Below are 21,061 nucleotides of genomic sequence, written 5' to 3' on the forward strand. Positions count from 1 at the left end.
GTATAACACACCATTTCAAAAAGATCCCTACCGCCTTACCTTTCAGTCCTTGGTTTCCAGAAACATTTCATGTCAATCCTTTTCATTTATTCTTTAACCCAAAATCTTTTAAAATTTTTACATTTAGGTCCTTAAGTTTTCTCACTTGGGGTTTTTTAACAAGATTACTCTGTAGAAAAATCTTACTGCTGTAGTAATACCCTGAATATATTTTTCAACAGTTATCCACAGGTTCAGAGTATTACACAAGAAATGATATGTATTGATGACATATTAGGTATGTTTTAGAAATTATTGTTATTTAAACTACAAATACATTGTTTAACAAAATAATAATAATAATAATAATAATAATAATAATTTTCCAAAATAATTACTATTAAAAAATAATAACTTGAAAAGATTTAAAAAATTTTCACTTTTATGATTGTTTAAAAAAATACTTATGTTAATAATAACAATTTTTAAAAATGGCTTCAAGAGCATGATGTAATAATAATAATAATAATAATAATAATATAATAATAATATATTTTTTCAAAATAAACGCAGTTGAAAAAATATATATTTTTTAAAAAATAATAATTTAAAAATAGTTTAAAAATAAAATATATATCTCATTTTTGTGATTTTTTTAAAGAGGGGTGGCATGAAAAATAATAAATATCTTAATATTTCTAAAAATTCAATACATCACTTAATTGATAACATTTCTTGATGTGATATTTTTAAATTCACATTGATGAATAAATTTCACATGAATCATTTTAATAATTAAAAAAAAGTTATATTGGAAAAGAAATTATAAAGCTTTTATTTTTGTTATTTTTTTAAAAAGAAGGGTTTTAAAGAAAAAACATTTTTGTTTTTTTAAAAATCCAATCAATCCGTAGATGAGTTGGTTTTGATTTGACATTTTGAACTTATTTGGATAAATAAAATTTACATGAGGGCATTTCGCTAATTAAAAAAAAATAAAAAGAAGGGCTAGATCAGAAAAAAAAAACAAACACTTTTATTTATTTACATCTCTAGTTGCAGGGCAGAAGTGTAAATAATTCTAAAAGGAGGGCGTTATTAACAAGATATCGCACATGTTAATTTTTCCATTGGAATCTTCAACACTGACCTTCTTATAACTTCACTTCCTTCATCCTTAAATACCAGAAAGGAAAGGGAGAAAAATAGCTCTTAACCAGGATTCCCAGAAATTCAAAATAAGCGGAGTATTGACCAGGCCCAACAGTGGCATTTTCTCGTTTCTCACTCCCTCACTCAATCACTCTTGATGGTGTTTTCTTGTCATTTAATGGACAATTATTGCTGATCTAATCTCTTTTTGAATTGAATTCATGCCTTAAAATGGTCCGATTTGAGAAGAATTTGTGATTCTTGGATGTGTGTGTGAACATTGAAGCTGAAAGGAGAAGAAGAGAGACGAGATCCAGAAGGCTGCAGCTTGGTGTTTGGTTCTGTGATATGAATAGATTGCTTGGAGTTCTTGTTATTGATCGTTGTTTTTCATCTTGAATTCTTGATGATTGATTTTCACTGTGTTTTGTTGATGGTTCTTGGGTGGTTGAATTTTTGGGGTTTTAGGGTTTTGCAAGTTTAGCAATGGGGAGGGGCTTGACTTGATATGTTGTTGTTTAACATGCGGATTTCAAGAATGGATTAGAAGATCTCTTCTTGATTTGGTCATGCTGCCATGATTTGGGTGTGTGTGTTTGTTAGAATTGTTGTTTGGTTAGTCTGACTGATTTTTGATGATGGAGTTGGGTTCGTCTTCTTCTTCTTCTTCCTCTGCCTCTTCCTCTTCCTCTTCCATTGGATCATGCTATGTGATTAGGGTGTTTATGGGTTGGTGTGTTTTTGGAAATGTTTGAGTACTATGACTCATTTCAAGATTGAATTGGAGGGCCATTCTTCTTCATGTGTGTGTGTGTGGCTACCATCATGAATGGCTTTGTAATTTGAATTGGAGATGAGGAGATTCCGCTTTTATGTTGTGTGTGGTTCAAGATGTGAATCTTGAATAATTTTTATACTGGTTGAATCGGGTTTTCAAACACTGCTTGAAATTTTAATCTAATTGGGTGCATTACGTAACTCATTTTGCTGTCTCCTTGTGATGCTTATATCTTTTATTTGGTTCATGAATTTCATCCTTATTTTATCCATTCCACTATGATTAAATGACCAGTTTTTTTTTATGCTAGTTGTGTATGTTAATAAGCGATTGAATTTTGTGTGCTTTAATCCCACATCTTAATGTGCTTAGTGATGATACCCGGGTGGTGGCTATGTCAGTATAAAGCTCTATGCTTCATTTCTCTCACTGTTCATTTTGGTTATTTGATTTTTCTGATTAATATTTCCCTTTCTGTATTATCTGCATTGATTAGAAATACTAGATTACAAATTGGAGCTTTGAGGCAAAGATAAGGGAAAGGCTGAAATTACATTCTGTATTGGAGATTGAAGATTGTGATGCTTTTCTTGTGAAGTTCCAATAAAGTTTCCAAGATGAGGAGGCTCTTTTCTTTTAAATCATCCAGTGGAAACAATAGCAATGATGGGAAGCTTTCAAAGCAAGAAAAGGCTCGGAGCAGCTCTGAAAGCACCCAAGATGGTGTTCATGAACAGGAACGACATCACCATGAAGTAGAATACTCCTCTAACATCCAACTTAGAAGGAGTTCTTCGTTTTCATATCAAGAAAAGCATTTATTGTCGTAAGGGAGAAGTGAATTTGGATTCTATGGATGATTACCACATACCTCCAACTAGCCTTGGGAATTCGCCTCATCATAAAGCTGAAAGCTCCATCAAGTAATTGATTCTCCCTCACTTGTTAAAACATTTTAGTTATTATTTTTTCATTAGTTTTCCTTGAGGTGGAATATTATATAATGCTTTCTTGTGTCATGTTAACTTTTGTCATGACGTTTCCTGCATTTTTCAGTGGTTATTTGGTTCTGATTTTTAGGAAGATTTTTTCTTTGCTTATCAAACACGTCCTTATAACTAGATATTTATCTTTTATTTTCTTTATAGATATGATTTTCTGACTCTAAAAATACATATAAGAATGAAAACAGGTGAAAGGGATTCTGCACAAAAGCTGCATATGGTTGAAAAGAAAAGAATGATTCTCCTGTTTCTTCCTAAAACTTCAATATTCATCTGGAAATTCACCATACAGCTCCTATTTGCATTAAGATGGAGCTGCCACGTTGACAGAGATTCCAAGCAAAGCAAAGTCCTTGACCTTTATATTGATGGAAACAACAAGAAATGAAATCTAAGAAAGACCATCTAAAGGACTATTCTGATACTGGAAGTGATGGTTGTTTAGCAGAGAATAGATCTCTTACAAGTAATTCAGGAAGACGCTCTCAGTCTACAGCACCATCATCTCCAACTACAATAAAGAAAACCGTGAAATTTGCTCATCAAGGAGTTGAAGATGTTAGACACCAACTACCTGTGGAACTGGGCAAGGGGATGAACGAGACTGAAGTCCCTAAATGCAAAAATATGAATGTGGATTTGTCATCTCATTCCAGGTGCCTTCGATGAAGCTACGATTATGATTCCAGAAACAACAACAACAATTGAGGATTATCTATGAGGTTCATCAGATCCACAACCCAGTTGGGAGCTCTGATGGTGCGGCCCAAGTATTCCTTCACAGTCTCCAGAGAACATTATGAAAATGACTGGTTCTGTTGCTTGTGCTGATGAGGTGTTGAGTTTCAAAGCCAAACTGCTTTCACGGAAGAGTATGGATGGACAGTAATGCTGACCTGGTAAATTCTGGACTACTTGAGCAGGATACAGAAGAAAGTTACTTAAAAAGCTAAAGAGAGCCAGAGCATAAGTGGATGCTAATATCGAAAGAAGTTCACGAGCTGAATGAACTCCAGAGAAGCAGTTTAAATATTTCTTCATTACTTCAGACAATAAAAAGACATTACAAAAAGATAGGGAGATGCTTGGCATTTGGGCTCTCTTCACAAATAAAATGTCGACTTGCGAAAGAAACTTACAAGGGAACAACAAACAGTCAAAGTTAGATTTGGATACCCAGACAAGGAGGCTTGAAAGGGAAAAAATGAACTGCAGTTGAGTTTGGAAAAAGAGTTGGATAGAAGATCCAGTGGTGGTCCTCAAAAGCGAAAGTTTCAATTTGAAGAACAAAGGCTAAAAAGAACGGGTAAAGGGGTTGGCAGAACAAAATATGTCACTTCAAAGAGAAATCTCTTCTCTTAAAAGGTGATGAAACTGACACCAAGAACAGATATATAAATTCACAAATTCAAGTGAATTCTCGACAGCTAGTCTGGAAGAAGTGAGAGTGAAAAATAATAGGCTCCATCAAACCCTATCAGGTTGGAAGCAGCTATAATGTGGCAGCAGAGGATGGAGTGTCAAAAGAAACTTGAAGGAAACAGAGAAAGAGAGAACATGGTTGAGAAATCAATTGTCGATTGCAAAAACAAAGCACTGAACAGAGATAAAGACAATAAGTGGGTTGAGACAGAGATATAGCGATGAAATTGGAAAGCAATCATCAGAGAGAGAGTAAAGCTTTGGTTGGTTGCAAATTGACATCTAAGACTGACAGGAGTGGAGCAGAGGCTGAGGAAGGAGGTTGAGTCTTGCAGGCATGAATTGATTACTTAGACATGAGAATTCTTGTCTTTTGGATCGCTGCAGAGTACAGGGAGGCAGTTGTCGATTCTCCTAGTCAAACCCAGTCAGGAGCTTCATGCCCGGTAGTGCCTTCAAACTCAGGGGTTGTCATTGCCAGCGAAGTTACAATCATTTTTGTGAAGAGTTGCACAACTTTACGAAAATGCAGAATCGTGGAGATAACAATGGAAATCATAGTGAGTTTGTGGATATTCATTTGCTGGTATAATGGGAAACACCATAGTCTAAGAAAGGAACTGAAAATTTTAAAAGACTCTGCAAACAATATCAGAAATAATATTAAAGGAGAAGTCCAAGCTACATGCACAGAATCTGAGCTACAAAGTAAAGAATGTGGTGCTTGAGACAACTGAATGTTCAGGTATGCCATATGAATCTGGTTTGTCATAAATTTCTTTATAATAGACTTGTTTTCTATCTTTCCTGGTTCTCTACCTCTTACCCTATTGTAGGTTAGTTTCTGTACAAGTGTAATCTTTTTACCCAATGTAAAGGGTGTCCTATGCATTCAAAGCTATGAAACTTTTTGTTATTGAGTTAAATTATAAATGATTAGATGGTTATTGTTAGGTAGATAGATAAGTATATATCAATCAACAAGTTGTTTCTGACTAATACTCCATGTTTTTTTGTTTCCCAATTTTTTTAATATATAAATATATCATTTTACTCAACCTAAATTTTAAGTAACACAATGAACACATTGGGCATTGATATATATATACATTAGGGAAATGTAAAGTGTGCCATTGGAGCAGGATAAGGTGATGAAAAGAGCATGAAAAGGAGTGGCACGTGTGAGCCACCACATTAGCACGTGCCAAGTTATTTAATTCCACGTAAGTCCTTCAGATCCCCATCCTCAAGACAGAGAGGGAAGCTTGGTCATTGGAGAAGAAAGAAGAGCAAAGAGAGCAAAGGTGGTTTCAACTTTGCCTTTGGATTTGTTCTCAGCTTCAAGAATCATGGGAGAGGTCTCTCAATATCATATGATTCCATTCTCTTTTGTTTTCTTTTTTTAATTTTTTATTTTTAGTTTAAATTTATCAGTGATTCACTGAAAAAGTTTTGATTTTTAACGGCAGGAAGAGAAACCCAAGGCTGAGGAGCCAAAGAAGGAAGAAGAGAAGCCAAAGGCAGAGGAAACAAAGAAGGAAGCTAGCAATGGGGCTGAGGCAAAGCCTGATGAGGCGGCAACGGAGGCGGCGCCGCCGCCTCCCCCGGAGGAGATAGTGATGCGTGTGTTCATGCATTGTGAGGGCTGTGCTCGCAAAGTCAGGCGTTGCTTGAAAGGCTTTGATGGTATTCAAATCTCTGGTTTTTGTTGAGAAATTTAACAGTTGAAACACAAAAAAAAGATTCGATTTTTATTGTTTGTTTTGGATTGATGGGAAGGTGTGGAGGAAGTGAAGACTGATTGTAAGAGTCACAAGGTGGTTGTGAAGGGGAAAAAAGCAGCTGAGGATCCATTGAAGGTTGTTGAGAGAGTTCAGAAGAAGAGCGGGAGAAAAGTTGAGCTCTTGACTCCATTGCCACCTCCCAAGCCTGAGAAGAAAGAAGAAGAGAAGAAAGAGGAGGAGACTCCTAAGACTGAAGAGAAAAAAGAAGAGGTTGAGTTATTTTCCCTTCAATCTACCATTAATGGAGCTCTGACTCATGTAAATGAATGCTTGTTTGTTTGTTCTTAAAAGTTAGTATGTTCTTTTGCTTTTTTGTAGCCTGTGGTGATTGCTGTGGTGCTGAAAGTGTTCATGCATTGTGAGGCGTGTGCACAGGAGATCAAGAAGAGGATCCTCAAGATGAAAGGTTTCTCATTTTTCTCTTCTTTTTTATTATTATTTTTTTAAAAAAAATCAGTTTTCATTTGGTTGAAAGTAATTTGCTTTACAAGTTATGGAGTCTCTTATCTTTCCCTGTGTCTGTTTCCCCTTTCAATCTTTTACAACCTTTTTTTGTGGCCCCTGTGCATGCTTTCTCTATTTTGGTTTGGAGTATAAAAAATTCAAATCCACTGCAGTAAAAATTTCATTATTTTTCTCACTTCACTGCAGTAAAAATGTTATCTGATTTTGCATTCAATGTCTCAATGGAATACTAAAAATCAAAACTTTTTCACATGCAGGTGTCCAATCCGCAGAGCCAGACCTGAAGAGCTCCCAAGTGACAGTGAAGGGCGTCTTCGATCCCCAAAAGCTCATCGAATACGTCTACAAACGCACCGGGAAACACACAGTAATCATCAAGCAAGATCCCGCCGAGAAGCCGCCGGAAGCCAACCCCAAAGACGAGAAGAAATCCGACAACGCCGACTCTAAAGACACCGCAGAGAAGAAGGACGACGCTGCCGCCGCAAAGGCTGCTGAAGACAAGGCCAAGGATGAATCCGGCGCCGCCGCCGCCGCCGCCGCCGCTGGTGAGGAAACGAAGGTCGTGGAGCTAAAGAGGAACGAGTTCTTGTATTACTATCCAAGATACTACCCTGTTGAGCACGCATATCCACCGCAGATCTTCAGCGACGAGAATCCAAATGCGTGCGTTGTCATGTGATGATGAAAATATATGGATTTGTGCGACAAGGCCCCTGGAAGAATGTGAAATTAGGAATAAGTACTTAGTTTTGAAAGGAAATTTGTGGGATTTCCTTTTTTTCTTTTATTTTATTTTTTTTATTTTTAAGTTGTATTTCTGTATCTCTTTCTTCTTTGTAAGTATTTGGATGTTTACATAAACCTACCGAGAAATATGTATAATTTTGAGTTTAAGAGCTTTACACTTGTTTTTTGTGCTTTATATTAAAATTATGCAGTCATGGTTCAGGTATAAATCTCAAAGGAAATTAAGTTATCAGGTTGAATGGTTTTTTTTTTTAATAATTAAAAAAAACATTTTCATGTATATTTTTTTGATTGTTTTGTTCTCATCTGTTGATGGCGGGTGGGCATGTTATTCAAACACTGAATGATATCATAGTAAAAAATCATTGTTGAAATCAGTATTTTTATAAATATACCTTTTAATATATATACGCATATATCTCTTTACACCCTATGTTATAATTATTATTACAATAATTAATCTAAATAGTCCAAAATGGATAAGAACTCTTTAAAGTCCATTCAACTCAAAAACAGACTAATATATATATATATATATATATATATATATATATAATATAAATCAAAGAAAGGTTACGTAGACTCAAAGTTCAATCATATCTCCACTCCATCAAAAAAACAAAATAAATGAAAAACAAGACAAATGGTTCGTCTTGGTTCGCAAAAAAACATATATATATATATATATATAAGAAAAGAAAAAGAAAGAAGATTGAGTTCCATTGAGATGGAGAGTCCAAAACAGCTTCTTTGTTTTGTTGGAACTTGGAACATGGAAGACGGCTCTGGTTCTTAATCCATTCAATTCCATGCCATACCGACGTGATAACAGAGCTTGTCATTGTCTTTCTTTTGTGGTGGTTTTCTGCAAAATTTTTATATATTATTTAAATGATGGGGTAATGTGCCCACTTTTGTTTGTTGGTTGATGATGGAATTATGGAATGGTGGGCGTGACACGGATCCAACTCTTGTTTCTACTTATTTTTCAGACTTCCATGAAATGACACGTACCAAACTATTTATTTATTTATTTATTTGTATTTTTTAAATATTTTTATTGGTAAGTTTCTTTGTATGTACGAAACAAGTTGAGTTTTCATTATTGTGAAGTAAAAAATAAAAAAGAAAAATTTGTATAACTTGAAAATTACTTTAAAAAATTTTCAGATTTGGTATCTTTAATAAATGTTGTTGAATCACAAGCAAATTTTCAAAGCTTTTTCAGAGTACGAATAGCTTTTACTTAAAAGTATGAAAAAGTACAGCACACCCTCTCAATTATACTACTCCTGTTTTACATATACGACCCTTCATAAAACCGTAATTACAAATACAAGCAAGTTCTATAATACATATTAGCGTATCAATTATTATGAACTTTATAAAGGGGCTACATGAAAAAAAAACAATAACTATCCTGCACCGCGGAGCACCAGAACAACATTACTGTTTTAAGCCCATTCTTCTGCTTTTCCCGCCTCGTATATCGTGTGCGGGTTCAGATCTTGAGGCATGCAAGGGCGGATGATCGGACGGTGAGGAGGAGGTTGAATAGCCTACTCTTGGACATGATGTTGACACGTGGTAACGGTGGGTTTGTGTGGAGATAGTGGGTGTCACGTGGGGCACGTGATTGTTGTCTGTGATACGTCCACAGTGAGCCGAGTCAGATGGGCCCTTAATTATTACAGGGCCCATTTATCAACTTCAGCCCCTTTTTTTTTTTAATCAAATTTTCATTAATATCTTTAATGAAAAATTATATATTTTATTCAAATGTTTTTTAATATGACAACCACTAGTTAGCCGGGTAATAGTCACTTGTAGGGATAGGCAAAGATGTAGGTACAAAACTCTATATCAGAGTATTGTTATAATGTAGTGTTACTATATAAGAATATTTATAATACTGTAATAGTACTGTTTATATTATATTTCACTATAGTACTATTACAAATGAATTCTAAAAAAAAAAAAAGACATTGGACCCATTCACGCATGATTACATGGTAGGAAAAATTTATGAACTTGGTTTGATTTATAAAAATATTCTAAATGTGCACATAGCAGTATATTTCATCACCTGTTAATAAAATATCATAATTGTTGTATCATTATATTTAATTATCCGTTTACAACCCCTCAATGAGATGAAGCTTGTCCATTTTGTTTAAAAAAAACTACATTTTTGGTATATATGCTCAAGATTTTACAAACATGCCATTGCAAATAATTTAAAAAATTTTACTAATTTGTACTGGCAATTATTAATTAATATTGTAAAATACTGCTTTGATGATTATTTTCCTGGTAAAAAATAACTATTATTTGTTATTGCTAAAAAATATTGAGAAAATGAAGTTTATTTTGTGGTTATAATTGTAACTATTTAATCGTTCCTGTTGAGATTAATATTAATAATTACAATTGAACATGAAACTTAAGTTAATGGACAAAGAAACAAACAAGATGGCAATCTTATGAAATTGTAAGCCTTATTAGAGCTTGAATAACTATATATATAAAGCTATATTATTATCATGCGGAGAGAAACTTATAAGTTCAACAAATTCTACAGTTGATATTGGGAGTTGGACCAATATTAAAAGATAGGGTCCTATGACTCTTATGATAGCAAGGGACGGGGACCATAGTTAAATATATATCTATATATATTCTTTAACCTTTTTTTATTACAGTGTAGGATATACTTTCCATGAATCAAAATAAAAAGTGGAAAAAGCTGGATAAAGAGTTCACTGGTCACTTACATTGTGCGCTTTGTCATTTAAAATTGTTCAATGAGCACATATATCCATGGGAATAGAAGTCAAAGTTTCAAGGATTGGCCAATGTGTGAGTTTTATGATTAGGTTAATAATCCAGGTAAATTAGAGAGAGAGAGAGAGAGAGAGAGAGAGAGAGAGAGAGAGATGCAATTTTCAATTTTGTGTGATTGAGTTAAAAATATATATAGAAAAAATTATCACTAGATATTATAAAAATGAGAGAAACGATATAGTACCTTGTTTTTTTGGTTGGTGTGATTTCCATCAACTTTTTATTTTTTATAATATATATATATATATATTGCCTAACGTCACATCCCTCCTAGTATAAGATGGTTCCTTCACATAAAATATTAGAAACATAAAATAAGCGATGCAGATTAATTCTATTAGAAACAGACCGAATTTTAGAGGAAAAAATCACAAAAAATAAACTTGATTATTCTTTCATATAACTTTTGTGAAATATCATTTTCTTTTCTAAACGTACACATGTTCTATTTGTTTATGGTTATCTCTTTTTTAATATAACAATGAAAACAAATTGTCACGTAGAAAGAGAAAGAGAGAGGAGTGTTTCATATTTCACAAGGACAATGATATATCCTTGCTTATATATCTTATATGTGAGAGTTTGAGGAGCATGCATGCATCTGATCACATGCAAACCACTTTGTATACATTCCTAATAACACATTGATTAATATTGTTTTTTTTTTATATACCAAAGTGCAAAGTTTTCTATCCCCTAAGTTATATTACAGTAGACTACAAGATATGAACAAAACCCTAGGGCATTAATTTGGCCTTAAGAATGGTGATGATACTCACACATCCCAACTACCATAGTATGTACAAATACAATATATATAGAACTGGCACCAACCAAGGGATGATTCTTGGTTTTATAATTAGGGTTTTGACTATTAAAAGTTTTTATCAGGGATGTGTACCTCTTAAGAGTCACACCTTGCTTTCAATCTTTTTCTCCTCAAGGCTTCCAGTATTTGCTTTCTAGGGTTTAACATTGCCTTCTCTCCTTTGGAGTTCAAACTAATAATTTATGGTTTTCTTGATTCTACCATTCAAGTCTCAAACTTATCATCATGATTTTTTTAAAACAAAACCATTCTAACAACCATTAGAATTTGTGATCAGATTTTTGTGTGCCCCTATAATTTACAAAATTCACAATCCAACTTATATGATTTTTTGAATTATAAAATATATATATAATTAATTGAGGTAGCAAAGCGATGGGACAACAAGTATGGGATTGTTTAAAGAATTTAAGTGATTAAACTGTATATCAAAAGAAGCAATGTTAAGTTACTGTCTAAATTGAATATATGTCAGCAACTCGACATAACTTAATGAATTTGCCCAACCCAGTTATTATTATATTTAATTTTCAACATAACAGAATCATCTTCTGTTTTGTTCTTTGGGTTTCTTCCTTGTTTTTAGATTTATTTATTTTTATTTTTATTATTATTTATTGTAAAAGTAAGCAAGGTAACAACAATATGGGAAGATCAATTATTTGTAATGCTTGTCCAAACAGATTGCAATGCTAGCTTTAGCATGTTTAGGGTTGGCATTTTCCAATAAAATTTGTGAATTTGTTATAGTGGTGTTTCCTCTTTGGAGGATTCAATGAATCATATCTCCATGAAATGATCCCTCATTTTAGGTTCTGATTCATGGCATGGAGTCACTAATAAATAAATTAATTCTAAGGAGTCAAGTACCAAACGCCAAGAGCATAAAAACCTTTGAATTAATTGATATTAGATCTTTATTTAAGTGACTATAAGAGACAACGTGATATTTTATATTTTATAAAAATTAACATCCTTATATATATACGTAAGAGAGAGATTAATAGTTGATTGATATTATAATAGAAAAATATATAGATTCTCAAAATCATACAGCTTATCAAAATATAGAGCTTTAATTTCTTGTCTTTTTTGCCTTTAATTTCTATCAGTCAACATCTAATAAAGCATTAGTAATTAATTCAAAAAATAATAATAATAATAAAGCATTAGTAAGCGTCACAACTAAAGCAACTACTTTAGTGATAATGTCAGTTTTATTTAGGAATAGAAATTAAAAGAATTATTAATGATGAGTTGTCCTTCCTGTTTGATTGCTATTGAGATGTATAAAGAAGAATATAGATTTGATATCACCAAAAAATAATAATAATAATAATAAATATCACAATATACAAAAAAACTTTAATTGATACTTCAATGTAAGAGAAAGCTTAGATTTGATTTGAAAATATTAAAAATTCAAAATGGGATCAATTTTTTATATACCGTTAATCCTAAATACGACATATTAATAACAAAAATTAAAATTTATAATCAATAAATATATTATAGATAGATACACTATGGGGCCAAAACATCATCTCAAATCTCTCTTTCATCATCCCCCTCTAATTCTCTCCCTTTTCTCTCGTTATCTTCTATAATATTATATGATGGTTGCCCTCCCAATATATATATATATATATATATATCTAATTTTATAACTTTATAAAATTTATTAGATCAATAACAACAACCCTATTTAAACAAGATCATCTATAAATGCATAGCAAGTTTCTTTTGTTTTCCACCACTCAAAATTTATATTTTACAAAATAACACAGTGAATAAAATAAAAATAAATAGTTTTTTTCCTCTAAATGATAACACCCGCACATTTATTTTAGTTGACTGATAGCAACTAAAGAATTTTTTGATCAAGTATGATTTTAACCACAAGCTTTTAGTTATCTTATACAAGTGGTTTCATATATATTTGTAAGTTGTAACTTCTATAAGAATTTGCTCCATTTGGAAAACAAAAATGGAAATGTAGCTAGTAGCCAATATAATTAAGAAGACTACATAGTGTTAAGCACATTGGAAGGTTAAGGATAAGATTGAACATTGAATTGAACATTTAAGGTCCGTTTGGATTGCGGAATAGGAATGAGAAGAGGGGGAATGAGAAGAAGGGAGGAGTGTGAATGAGAATAGGGGGAAAAGGGAGGATAATGATAAAGGTGTTTGGTTGGAGGATTGAGAGTTAGGAATAAAAAAAAGTAGGAGAGAAAAATATAGTATAATTACACCTATGCCCTTTTATACAAATGAGATGATATTTTACAAAACAATGTTTATATTTAATAGTAAATAATTATTATAATTATCATTAAATATTTCTAATATATTTAACTATTTTAATTTATTGTTATTAAAATTTCATCTAATTAATATAACTTAAAATAAATTGTTATTTTAAATAATAAATAATTAGCATGATTTATAATTATTAAGTATTTATAATATATTTAATTATTTATTTTAATTAATTAAAATGAAATATTATAAGTAATTAATATAATGTAACAAATGTTTGTTATATTAATTAATAAATAAATAACATGTTTTATTGTTATTTAATATTTTTAATATGTTATTTATTTGTTTAATTGTAATTAACTATTTCAACTAATTAATATAATTTAACAATTATTTACTTATTAAATAAATAAATAACTAATATAAATTTATTATTATATAGGAGGGGTATAAAAGTCATTTCATTACCAATGAGTCCAAATCCCCCCAATTTTGGGAGGATTGGAAATGCCCCACATGCATGCTTCTTATTCCCATGCCAACCCACTATTCACTCATTTTCTTGTTGCCAAACATGGGTTTAAATATCATGAGTTTATGTCATTCCCACTCCCAAGGCATGAATCCATGAACCAAACGCCCCCTGAAAGTCTTGAGAACATATTTATTAATTATACACATTGATGGGAGCTATAATAACTACCAAAAAAAGATTCTAATATTCTAATGACAAGTAGATAAGAAATGGATGGATGGAATTCGGAACAATTGGGTATTGTCAATCAAGCAGTGGTTGAATGTCTCTTCATGGCCAAAGCCTCATATGTACATGTAGGTGAACATTATATATATTTAAATATATATATATATATATATATACTCTTGATGGTGGGTCTCTATTTGGCTTTTAGGAATCAAATATTGTTCATAAAGCTTTATCAATGGTTGCCCTTGTCTCTCCTTTAGGGTCAAAACAACATGATCTTAATGATGAAACTTCAATGGAACTTGTGTTGGTTAGCCTACTTCATCATGCTTTGCTTGCTTTCATGTGGAGGCTTTGCATCTCTACTGTTCTTTACATGTGCTTGCACTGAGTTCAATTATTAGAGAACATTACAAAACATGTACTTTATCCCCCGTTTTTTTTTTTTATTACATGTGTATGTTCATAAGAAGTTAATATATACATAATCATGTGCATTTTATATGTTGCATTTTCATAAAGTTTATATTTATTTGCTTCTTGTTATGAAACCTTCAGATTTGCACCAGTGAAGTGAGTTTTTGATAAATATGTTGCTTATTGACTAGAGTTCCTAGGAACCTGCATAATTGATTTTATGGTATTTACGGTAGTTATTTTTATGTCCAATGGACTTTGTTATTTGTTTTACGTTTATCTCTTTATTACTTGCGTCTCAATTACTTTTATATTCCTCGTTACTTCAAATAATATTATTAATGAGAGTATAAATTTATTCTTGTCAAACAAAATTATAAAGCTTATTCTTACATGCATCATATATGTATTTGTTGATGTATAGGCAAAGACATTACTTTTATAAAGTATAATAATTAAGAAACATTACTTTTAGAAAGCATAATTAATGGGAGTATTGACATAAATATTTGAAAAGAAAGTGATGTAAATGTTAAAGGTGATGTTCACTAATGGATAGACTCAGCAATATTTTTGTTATTTTGCTCTTTTTTATTAGTTTCTCGAGTGTTATAATTAAGCCAAATGTTGATCATTTTGAACAAAGTCATGAGCCAACACAATGAATATTGGTGTTTACTTTGTGGCTTTAGTTGATGTGAAAAATCAGTGGCTATTAATAATTTATTTTACTTTTTATTTTCTTTTTGATAAAGATGATAAACATCATCCTATTAATTATTTTTTTCAATGTTTATAATCGAGATTAAGATTTATTGAAAAAAATGGTATATTTTTGGCGTGCATCATGCTTTTACCATCTAATTAAAGTTGAAATATTGTTCAAGATCTATTATTATCATTGGAGTTTGAAAACAATGAAAAAGATATATTTTTTTTTAAAAGATGTGATTTATTGGTATGAGATTTGGTGAAAAATTGACATGATGAAATTTATACTTAAAGCTTTGAATTATCATAATTTTGATATAATAAATAAATAGCGTTAAAAACAATTAAAAGAAGTCACTGAAGTTGCAACTTTAGTAATTGGGTGAATAATAATGCTATAATAACTTAGTGGTCACCATGAATTTAATTAGGCATAAGATCAAACCAACTTCATCATATTAATTGGATTAATTAGAAATTTTCACTTGTATAAATTATTTTTGGATCTTCAATCCAAACCTGTTTAAATAATAAACATATTCAAATTGATAAATAAGTTATTGGTACCTATTACCTCCCGTTATCTGTGATTTATATTTCCTTCTTTTTTAAAAAAACTAATTTTGGCATATCTTTACTGTCTCATTAGATAAAAAAATAAAATAAAATAGATTAGCAAATAAGAAAACTTGGGCTCAGTATCTGGCCAACAAAATGGCCTAACCTCCAATTGGGCTGTTAGATGGGCCATAAAATCGTAGCCCATTAAAAACACTGATTATCAATTTCGAATTAATTTTTATTGTATTGAATTATATATTCAGGAAACAAATAATATATATATATATATGATAAAAAATGAATAAACTGCCATTTATTAAAAGCAAAAGCAATATAATATGACAAGAGCGAAATAGCAAATGTAAAAGACTAATACCGAAATATTTTGAGAAGGAGAAACACAACAAGAAGGAACTATGTATCCAACAATAATGGATAGAAAAAACAAATTACGTGAGAAAATTAAAAAAAAGAAAAAAGAAAAAAATAATCATCAAATTTTTAAATCGCTAGGATTGATTTTGGAGTTATTATGTCCCCTAAAAATAGAAATCGAAACTAAATGTTTTATAAAGTTGAGGTTATTTTTTATCGTCGAAAATAATTTTTGAAGTGAGTTTTAGACTTTTGAAAGTGTAGTAATTCTAAGTAATTATAATTTTTTTTTAAAACTTTTTTTGTCTGGAGTGATTACTAATATATAAATATATATTATATTAATAATATATAAAGTAATTTACATAATTAATTAATTTTTTACAAATAAATATAAAAAAACCCTTTTCCTGTTTGTTACAAAATAGTCCGGAGGTTCTAGAAACTCCAACTCAAAGAGCAATTATACCACGTGGCGGAATATCATTGGTTAATATAATAAAAGAATCACGCGGTAAAAATTTATCGCTCGTGGTTCCCTTGATCGGTTTTGATTACCAAGGCAATGTAAGACTAATGTAACTAGTTACAACCAATGACATAGAGCCACGTAAGAAACTTGTACAGAATGAATTGCTGTTTAGAACCGAACACTGGATCTGTACAAAAACGGCGTCGTTAAACAAACGGTCAAAGTCAAACCATAGAAGCTGTCACCAACCCACTCGTGCCTGCGCTAGAGGTCACCAACGTTCTAATCTTAAAACAACTCGAAAATCCCACCCATTCTTTATACCCATTGAGTAATACTTATCTATCCAACCACTTATATCGCGCCAGGTGGACATAGTTATTTAAAATTGTCTCTTTTGTCGAGTGTCTCAAGAGTACGCATTCCCAACGGTTACCTCATCGCTAATCGTGTCCTGGCGGACCATTTAATGGTTTCCCGCACCGAATAGCCTATCAGAAGCCGCCACGTTGACAATTCCACCCCATTTCCTCTATTGCTACAAAAAGATCTTTTCTTGCTCGCTTTCTCTCTCTCTCTCTCTCTCTTCTCTCTCTCCACCCTGATGGTCAAGCTTCTCTATGGCTCCGGTGCGGTCGCCGAGGGGCTGAAGCCCTCGCCGGCGCCGTTTGGGTTGCTAGATCCGCAGGCTATGGTGACGGTGCAGGAGGAAAGATCGCCCTGGGACGATGTCCCTGGGCTCGAAGAGCAGCAGCGGCGGCGTCTCACTCGGATTTACAAATGGGGGGTGCTCTGGAGGAAACCTAGTGAGGGAGAAGCGCCGGTGTCTATGAGGTTTAGGCTGGAGCACGGGGGGGAGGTGGAGGCCGACGGGAACTGTTTGTTTACGGCGGTGAGCGTCACGATGGGTGGTAAAATTAGGGCCAGGGAGCTGAGGCGGAGGGCAGTGGAGAGGTTCCTCGAGGATTACGAGAGGGATGATGGAGCTGGGAGGATTGAAGTCGATAAGGCCATCAGGCATTTGTATTCGCCGGATCTGAAGGTTGGATGGGGGATTCACGTCGTTCAGGACGTGAAATTGCTTGCAAAGAAGGCGGATCGCCTAAGGCTTGATGCCGCAATCAGGGACCTTGTAGATCTAGGGCTCGAGAGGTACTTTTTTATAGTTAATCTTTTCTTTCAATTTTCCTCTTTTATTGAGATCCTTGTAATCCTGAGTTCTTGATTTTGCTCGCGATATCAAAATTGTCCGGTTCCAGTTGATACATTCCTCCTTCTGCTCTTTTTCTTTCGAATTTGTGAAGATTTGCGAGGTTTCTTGAGGCGTTTTCATGGTTTCTGATCAATCTTTATTGTAGGCACCTCCTTGGCTTATTGTTAGAAGTTTGGGCGATTCTTCTTTTGTTCTATTTTGTAGTTCTTTATATCAAGAATTAAATATTATAGTTTTTTTTATTCTCTTGTTGAATTCATGAAAGTTTTGAAACTGTTAATATTAGGGCTTTGGAAGTCCTATTGACCAAAAAACTAACATATGATACAATGTACTATATTTACTGATTGAAGGGAAGTTGCTGCTGAGTCAATATATAAGGAGAGGTGCATTCCAGTGGATGATGGCCAGAGTTGGGCTAAGTACATGTCCATCTCTGGTTCACCCGAAGATGAATTTCAGATAATTACTTTGCTATATACAGAAGAGGGCTTGTTAAGTGTTGATGAGAACAGGGATGGCCATGCTGCCACATTTGGGGATGATATTGCTATTGAGAGCCTTGCGACTGAGTTCAAACGCCAAGTCTATGTGGTGAGTTTTATTATTATTATGATCCTGTCAGCTATGACCATTTGATTTGTTTTTCATGTAATTTGTCTATGGGCGGAGTCTAATTTAAACTGAGTATTGCATGTAGTTGGTATTTTTAGCACAATGCCGTGGATATTGTCTCAAGAATTCCATTTTACAATGTTCATCTCATTGTATTAATCAGTCTTCTATGTTTTTTGAGACCGTGATCACTGGGTTTTACTTTGACCTTAATAATGGTGGCAAGAGCAATAGTGAATGCATACTGGTTTCTCTCAGCTGATGCTTGCATTCTAATTGCTGATATGCTATTTTCATAGAAATTGTAGTTTATGTTGTGTGTGGTATTGTTTTCTTTTTATAATTTAATTATCATTTCTCTTTTCAGGTTCAAGCCCATGGTTCAGATGCCATGCTTGACGAAGAAAATTGTGTTTTCTTCCTTCCACATAGTCCAAGGGGCCAAATTTGTGAACCACCCATTTTTCTCTTCATGAAAGGGACAGGTACTAAAGCAATTCCAGTTTAATATTATTCATTTTTTGATAAAAAAAAGACTTCATTTATCTCATAAAACTATTTTCCTAGCTTTGATTGTTACATCTAAATAAAGCTATGGTTTTCTCTGTCTCCATTTATTCTATTCATCGGGTTGTGTTTTTTGATTAATTCCTACTTTCTTTTGGTTAATTTTTCTTTATTTTCTTTATTTCTTTCATGTGGTTGTTTGACTGATGGAAATGAAGCATGTGTTAATATAATAAACTACTTCATGGCACTTGTTTTACCAGAATAGCAACTTCTTGGTTACATGTTACATATGTTCTCCATTTGCAGGTTGGTGTGGTGCTGGAGCTGACCATTACGAACCTTTGCTGGCCACTCCTCTTCCTCTAAGTTCTCAAGAGAAGGCAGCCGTTCTACTTTGAAGACCTATTGGTCAACATTTTTGTGGAAATATAGAGGTTAATTCAGTAGTGTCGTCTTTGAGGTTCTGCCCATATATTTTTTTGGGGATGGAAGGACATATTCGTATACAGAGTATTTATTATTAACACAATCCAATTCGGATCTATATTAACTTCATTGCAAGTGCTACCTGTGTACGAGACTTTGTATGACCTCTATAGAGGTATTAGGTTTGATTGGCTTGAGAGGTTTTCTCTTATGGTGTTTTCATTTTTTCTTTTTTTGGGGGCCAGGCTTAAGCCAAGCATTTTGGTGCTTCAATGTTGTATTATCTTTTGAATTCTCCCCACCTGATTCAATGGTATAAATTTACACATTCATTCCGGTACATATCAAACCGAGGTACTGTCATCATTTATTGAAGAATACCTCCTAAATATACTCTAAAGGTTAACAATTCTTCCCTATTGTTACAGTTGATTATTTCAGAGAAATCTTTGCTTCTGAAGTCAAGGATCATTAGCAACTGACATTTTTTTTTTAAATGTTAAATTTAAAATGTGGCTGATTAAACTAGCAGATGATTTGCAGAAATTTATCAGTTGTATCTTTAAAGAGCTGTTGTAATATTTTGTTTGTGTTCTGTACCGATGATCATGAACTTGAAATTTTAAGCCTTTATGTTAAATGTTTTCATTGTATCTACGGATTTTATAGAACCTGTTTTCCTAAATGCAGAGTATCATTCCAACATTTTGCTTATGAATTTGCAAATTTTTGATTGTATAAGCTGGCTATGTATCTGGCATATATGGCCCATTGGGAATTTTACCTGCAAATTTAGTTTTGGCTAAAGTTTCCATTCCAGTAATTAGAGTTATAGGATTTTTCCTCTTGTCTAAGTGCAAGTACTTGGCTGAAGATGTCTGTGTGTAATTATTCTAGATACCAATGGTGCACCAGACAATTGGCATTTTGGCTGACGATAGATGCTGAAGTTTATGCTAACTTGGTCCATTGCTTATATATAATATAAATTTTATATTTTGATTCATGATTGTGGAATGAAAAAAATATTGCAGATTTGAGTGAGTTTGAACATCTCATTCTTCAGAGCCATTGAATGATCTCTCAACAAGTCTACAAGGTAAAATCATCCTCGTATCAATATTAGCATTGGTGATTTATGTCTTAGTTTGTTTTCCTGACTATACGTTTGTTTGCCATTGAAAAGTTGACTGCAGTGTGCTAATTAGAATTTGCAATGTCTTTATCCTTACTATTTACCATCTTGATATACTTTGTCATATTATCAATTTTGCATCCTTTCATTTGTTCAACTATTTATATCTCTGTTCGTATATGACCAATTGCCTGTAAATTACCAGTGTTGAGGTAGTGTTGTTGTTCCAACAGTCTTAATGATTATTCTAATTTGCTTGATATCAAGACTTTGCTTGTCTCTATGTTCAAGCATGAAAGCTTCTATAATCTATATATACACTTTTTTGGAAGAGATTCAACTGTATGAAACTGAAGTTCTCTCTTGCAGAAATTTTCTTCAATTTCCTGAATTATGTAAAACTGTCTAGTGATTGCATTTATTATCTATTGATTTTGTTTTATACTGTTTTTCATGTATTTCTATTAAATATTTCTGCACTCCAAACTATATCACAATTCACAGCAGTTTTTTCTAGTGTAAAGCTTTACATCAGAGAAGTCCATTGATTGTGTGTGGATCATGTGCTGAACTTTGTAATGAGGATAAGATGAACTCTTTGAGGAGGTGTAGTCTGGTTTCCTTTTAGTATTGAATTTTTATTATAAA

The 21,061-nt window shown here is 32.7% G+C and overlaps 2 protein-coding genes across 2 annotated transcripts; both read left to right on the forward strand.

Moving 5' to 3' along the window:
• The first annotated feature begins 5,477 nt into the window (after nt 1-5,477).
• LOC120262167 (heavy metal-associated isoprenylated plant protein 7-like) lies at nt 5,478-7,489 on the forward strand. Its single transcript, XM_039270240.1, has 5 exons — nt 5,478-5,693; nt 5,805-6,021; nt 6,115-6,329; nt 6,438-6,525; nt 6,842-7,489. The coding sequence occupies exons 1-5, from the start codon at nt 5,685-5,687 to the stop codon at nt 7,264-7,266; spliced, it is 954 nt and encodes a 317-aa protein (XP_039126174.1). The 5' UTR covers nt 5,478-5,684; the 3' UTR covers nt 7,267-7,489.
• A 9,587-nt stretch (nt 7,490-17,076) lies between these two features.
• LOC120259861 lies at nt 17,077-19,613 on the forward strand. The gene is made up of 4 exons (XM_039267315.1): nt 17,077-17,666; nt 18,081-18,321; nt 18,710-18,827; nt 19,159-19,613. The coding sequence occupies exons 1-4, from the start codon at nt 17,119-17,121 to the stop codon at nt 19,248-19,250; spliced, it is 999 nt and encodes a 332-aa protein (XP_039123249.1). The 5' UTR covers nt 17,077-17,118; the 3' UTR covers nt 19,251-19,613.
• The last annotated feature ends 1,448 nt before the right edge of the window (nt 19,614-21,061 follow it).

This window comes from Dioscorea cayenensis, chromosome 5 (genome assembly GCF_009730915.1).
Source record: "Dioscorea cayenensis subsp. rotundata cultivar TDr96_F1 chromosome 5, TDr96_F1_v2_PseudoChromosome.rev07_lg8_w22 25.fasta, whole genome shotgun sequence".
Taxonomy (NCBI): domain Eukaryota; kingdom Viridiplantae; phylum Streptophyta; class Magnoliopsida; order Dioscoreales; family Dioscoreaceae; genus Dioscorea; species Dioscorea cayenensis.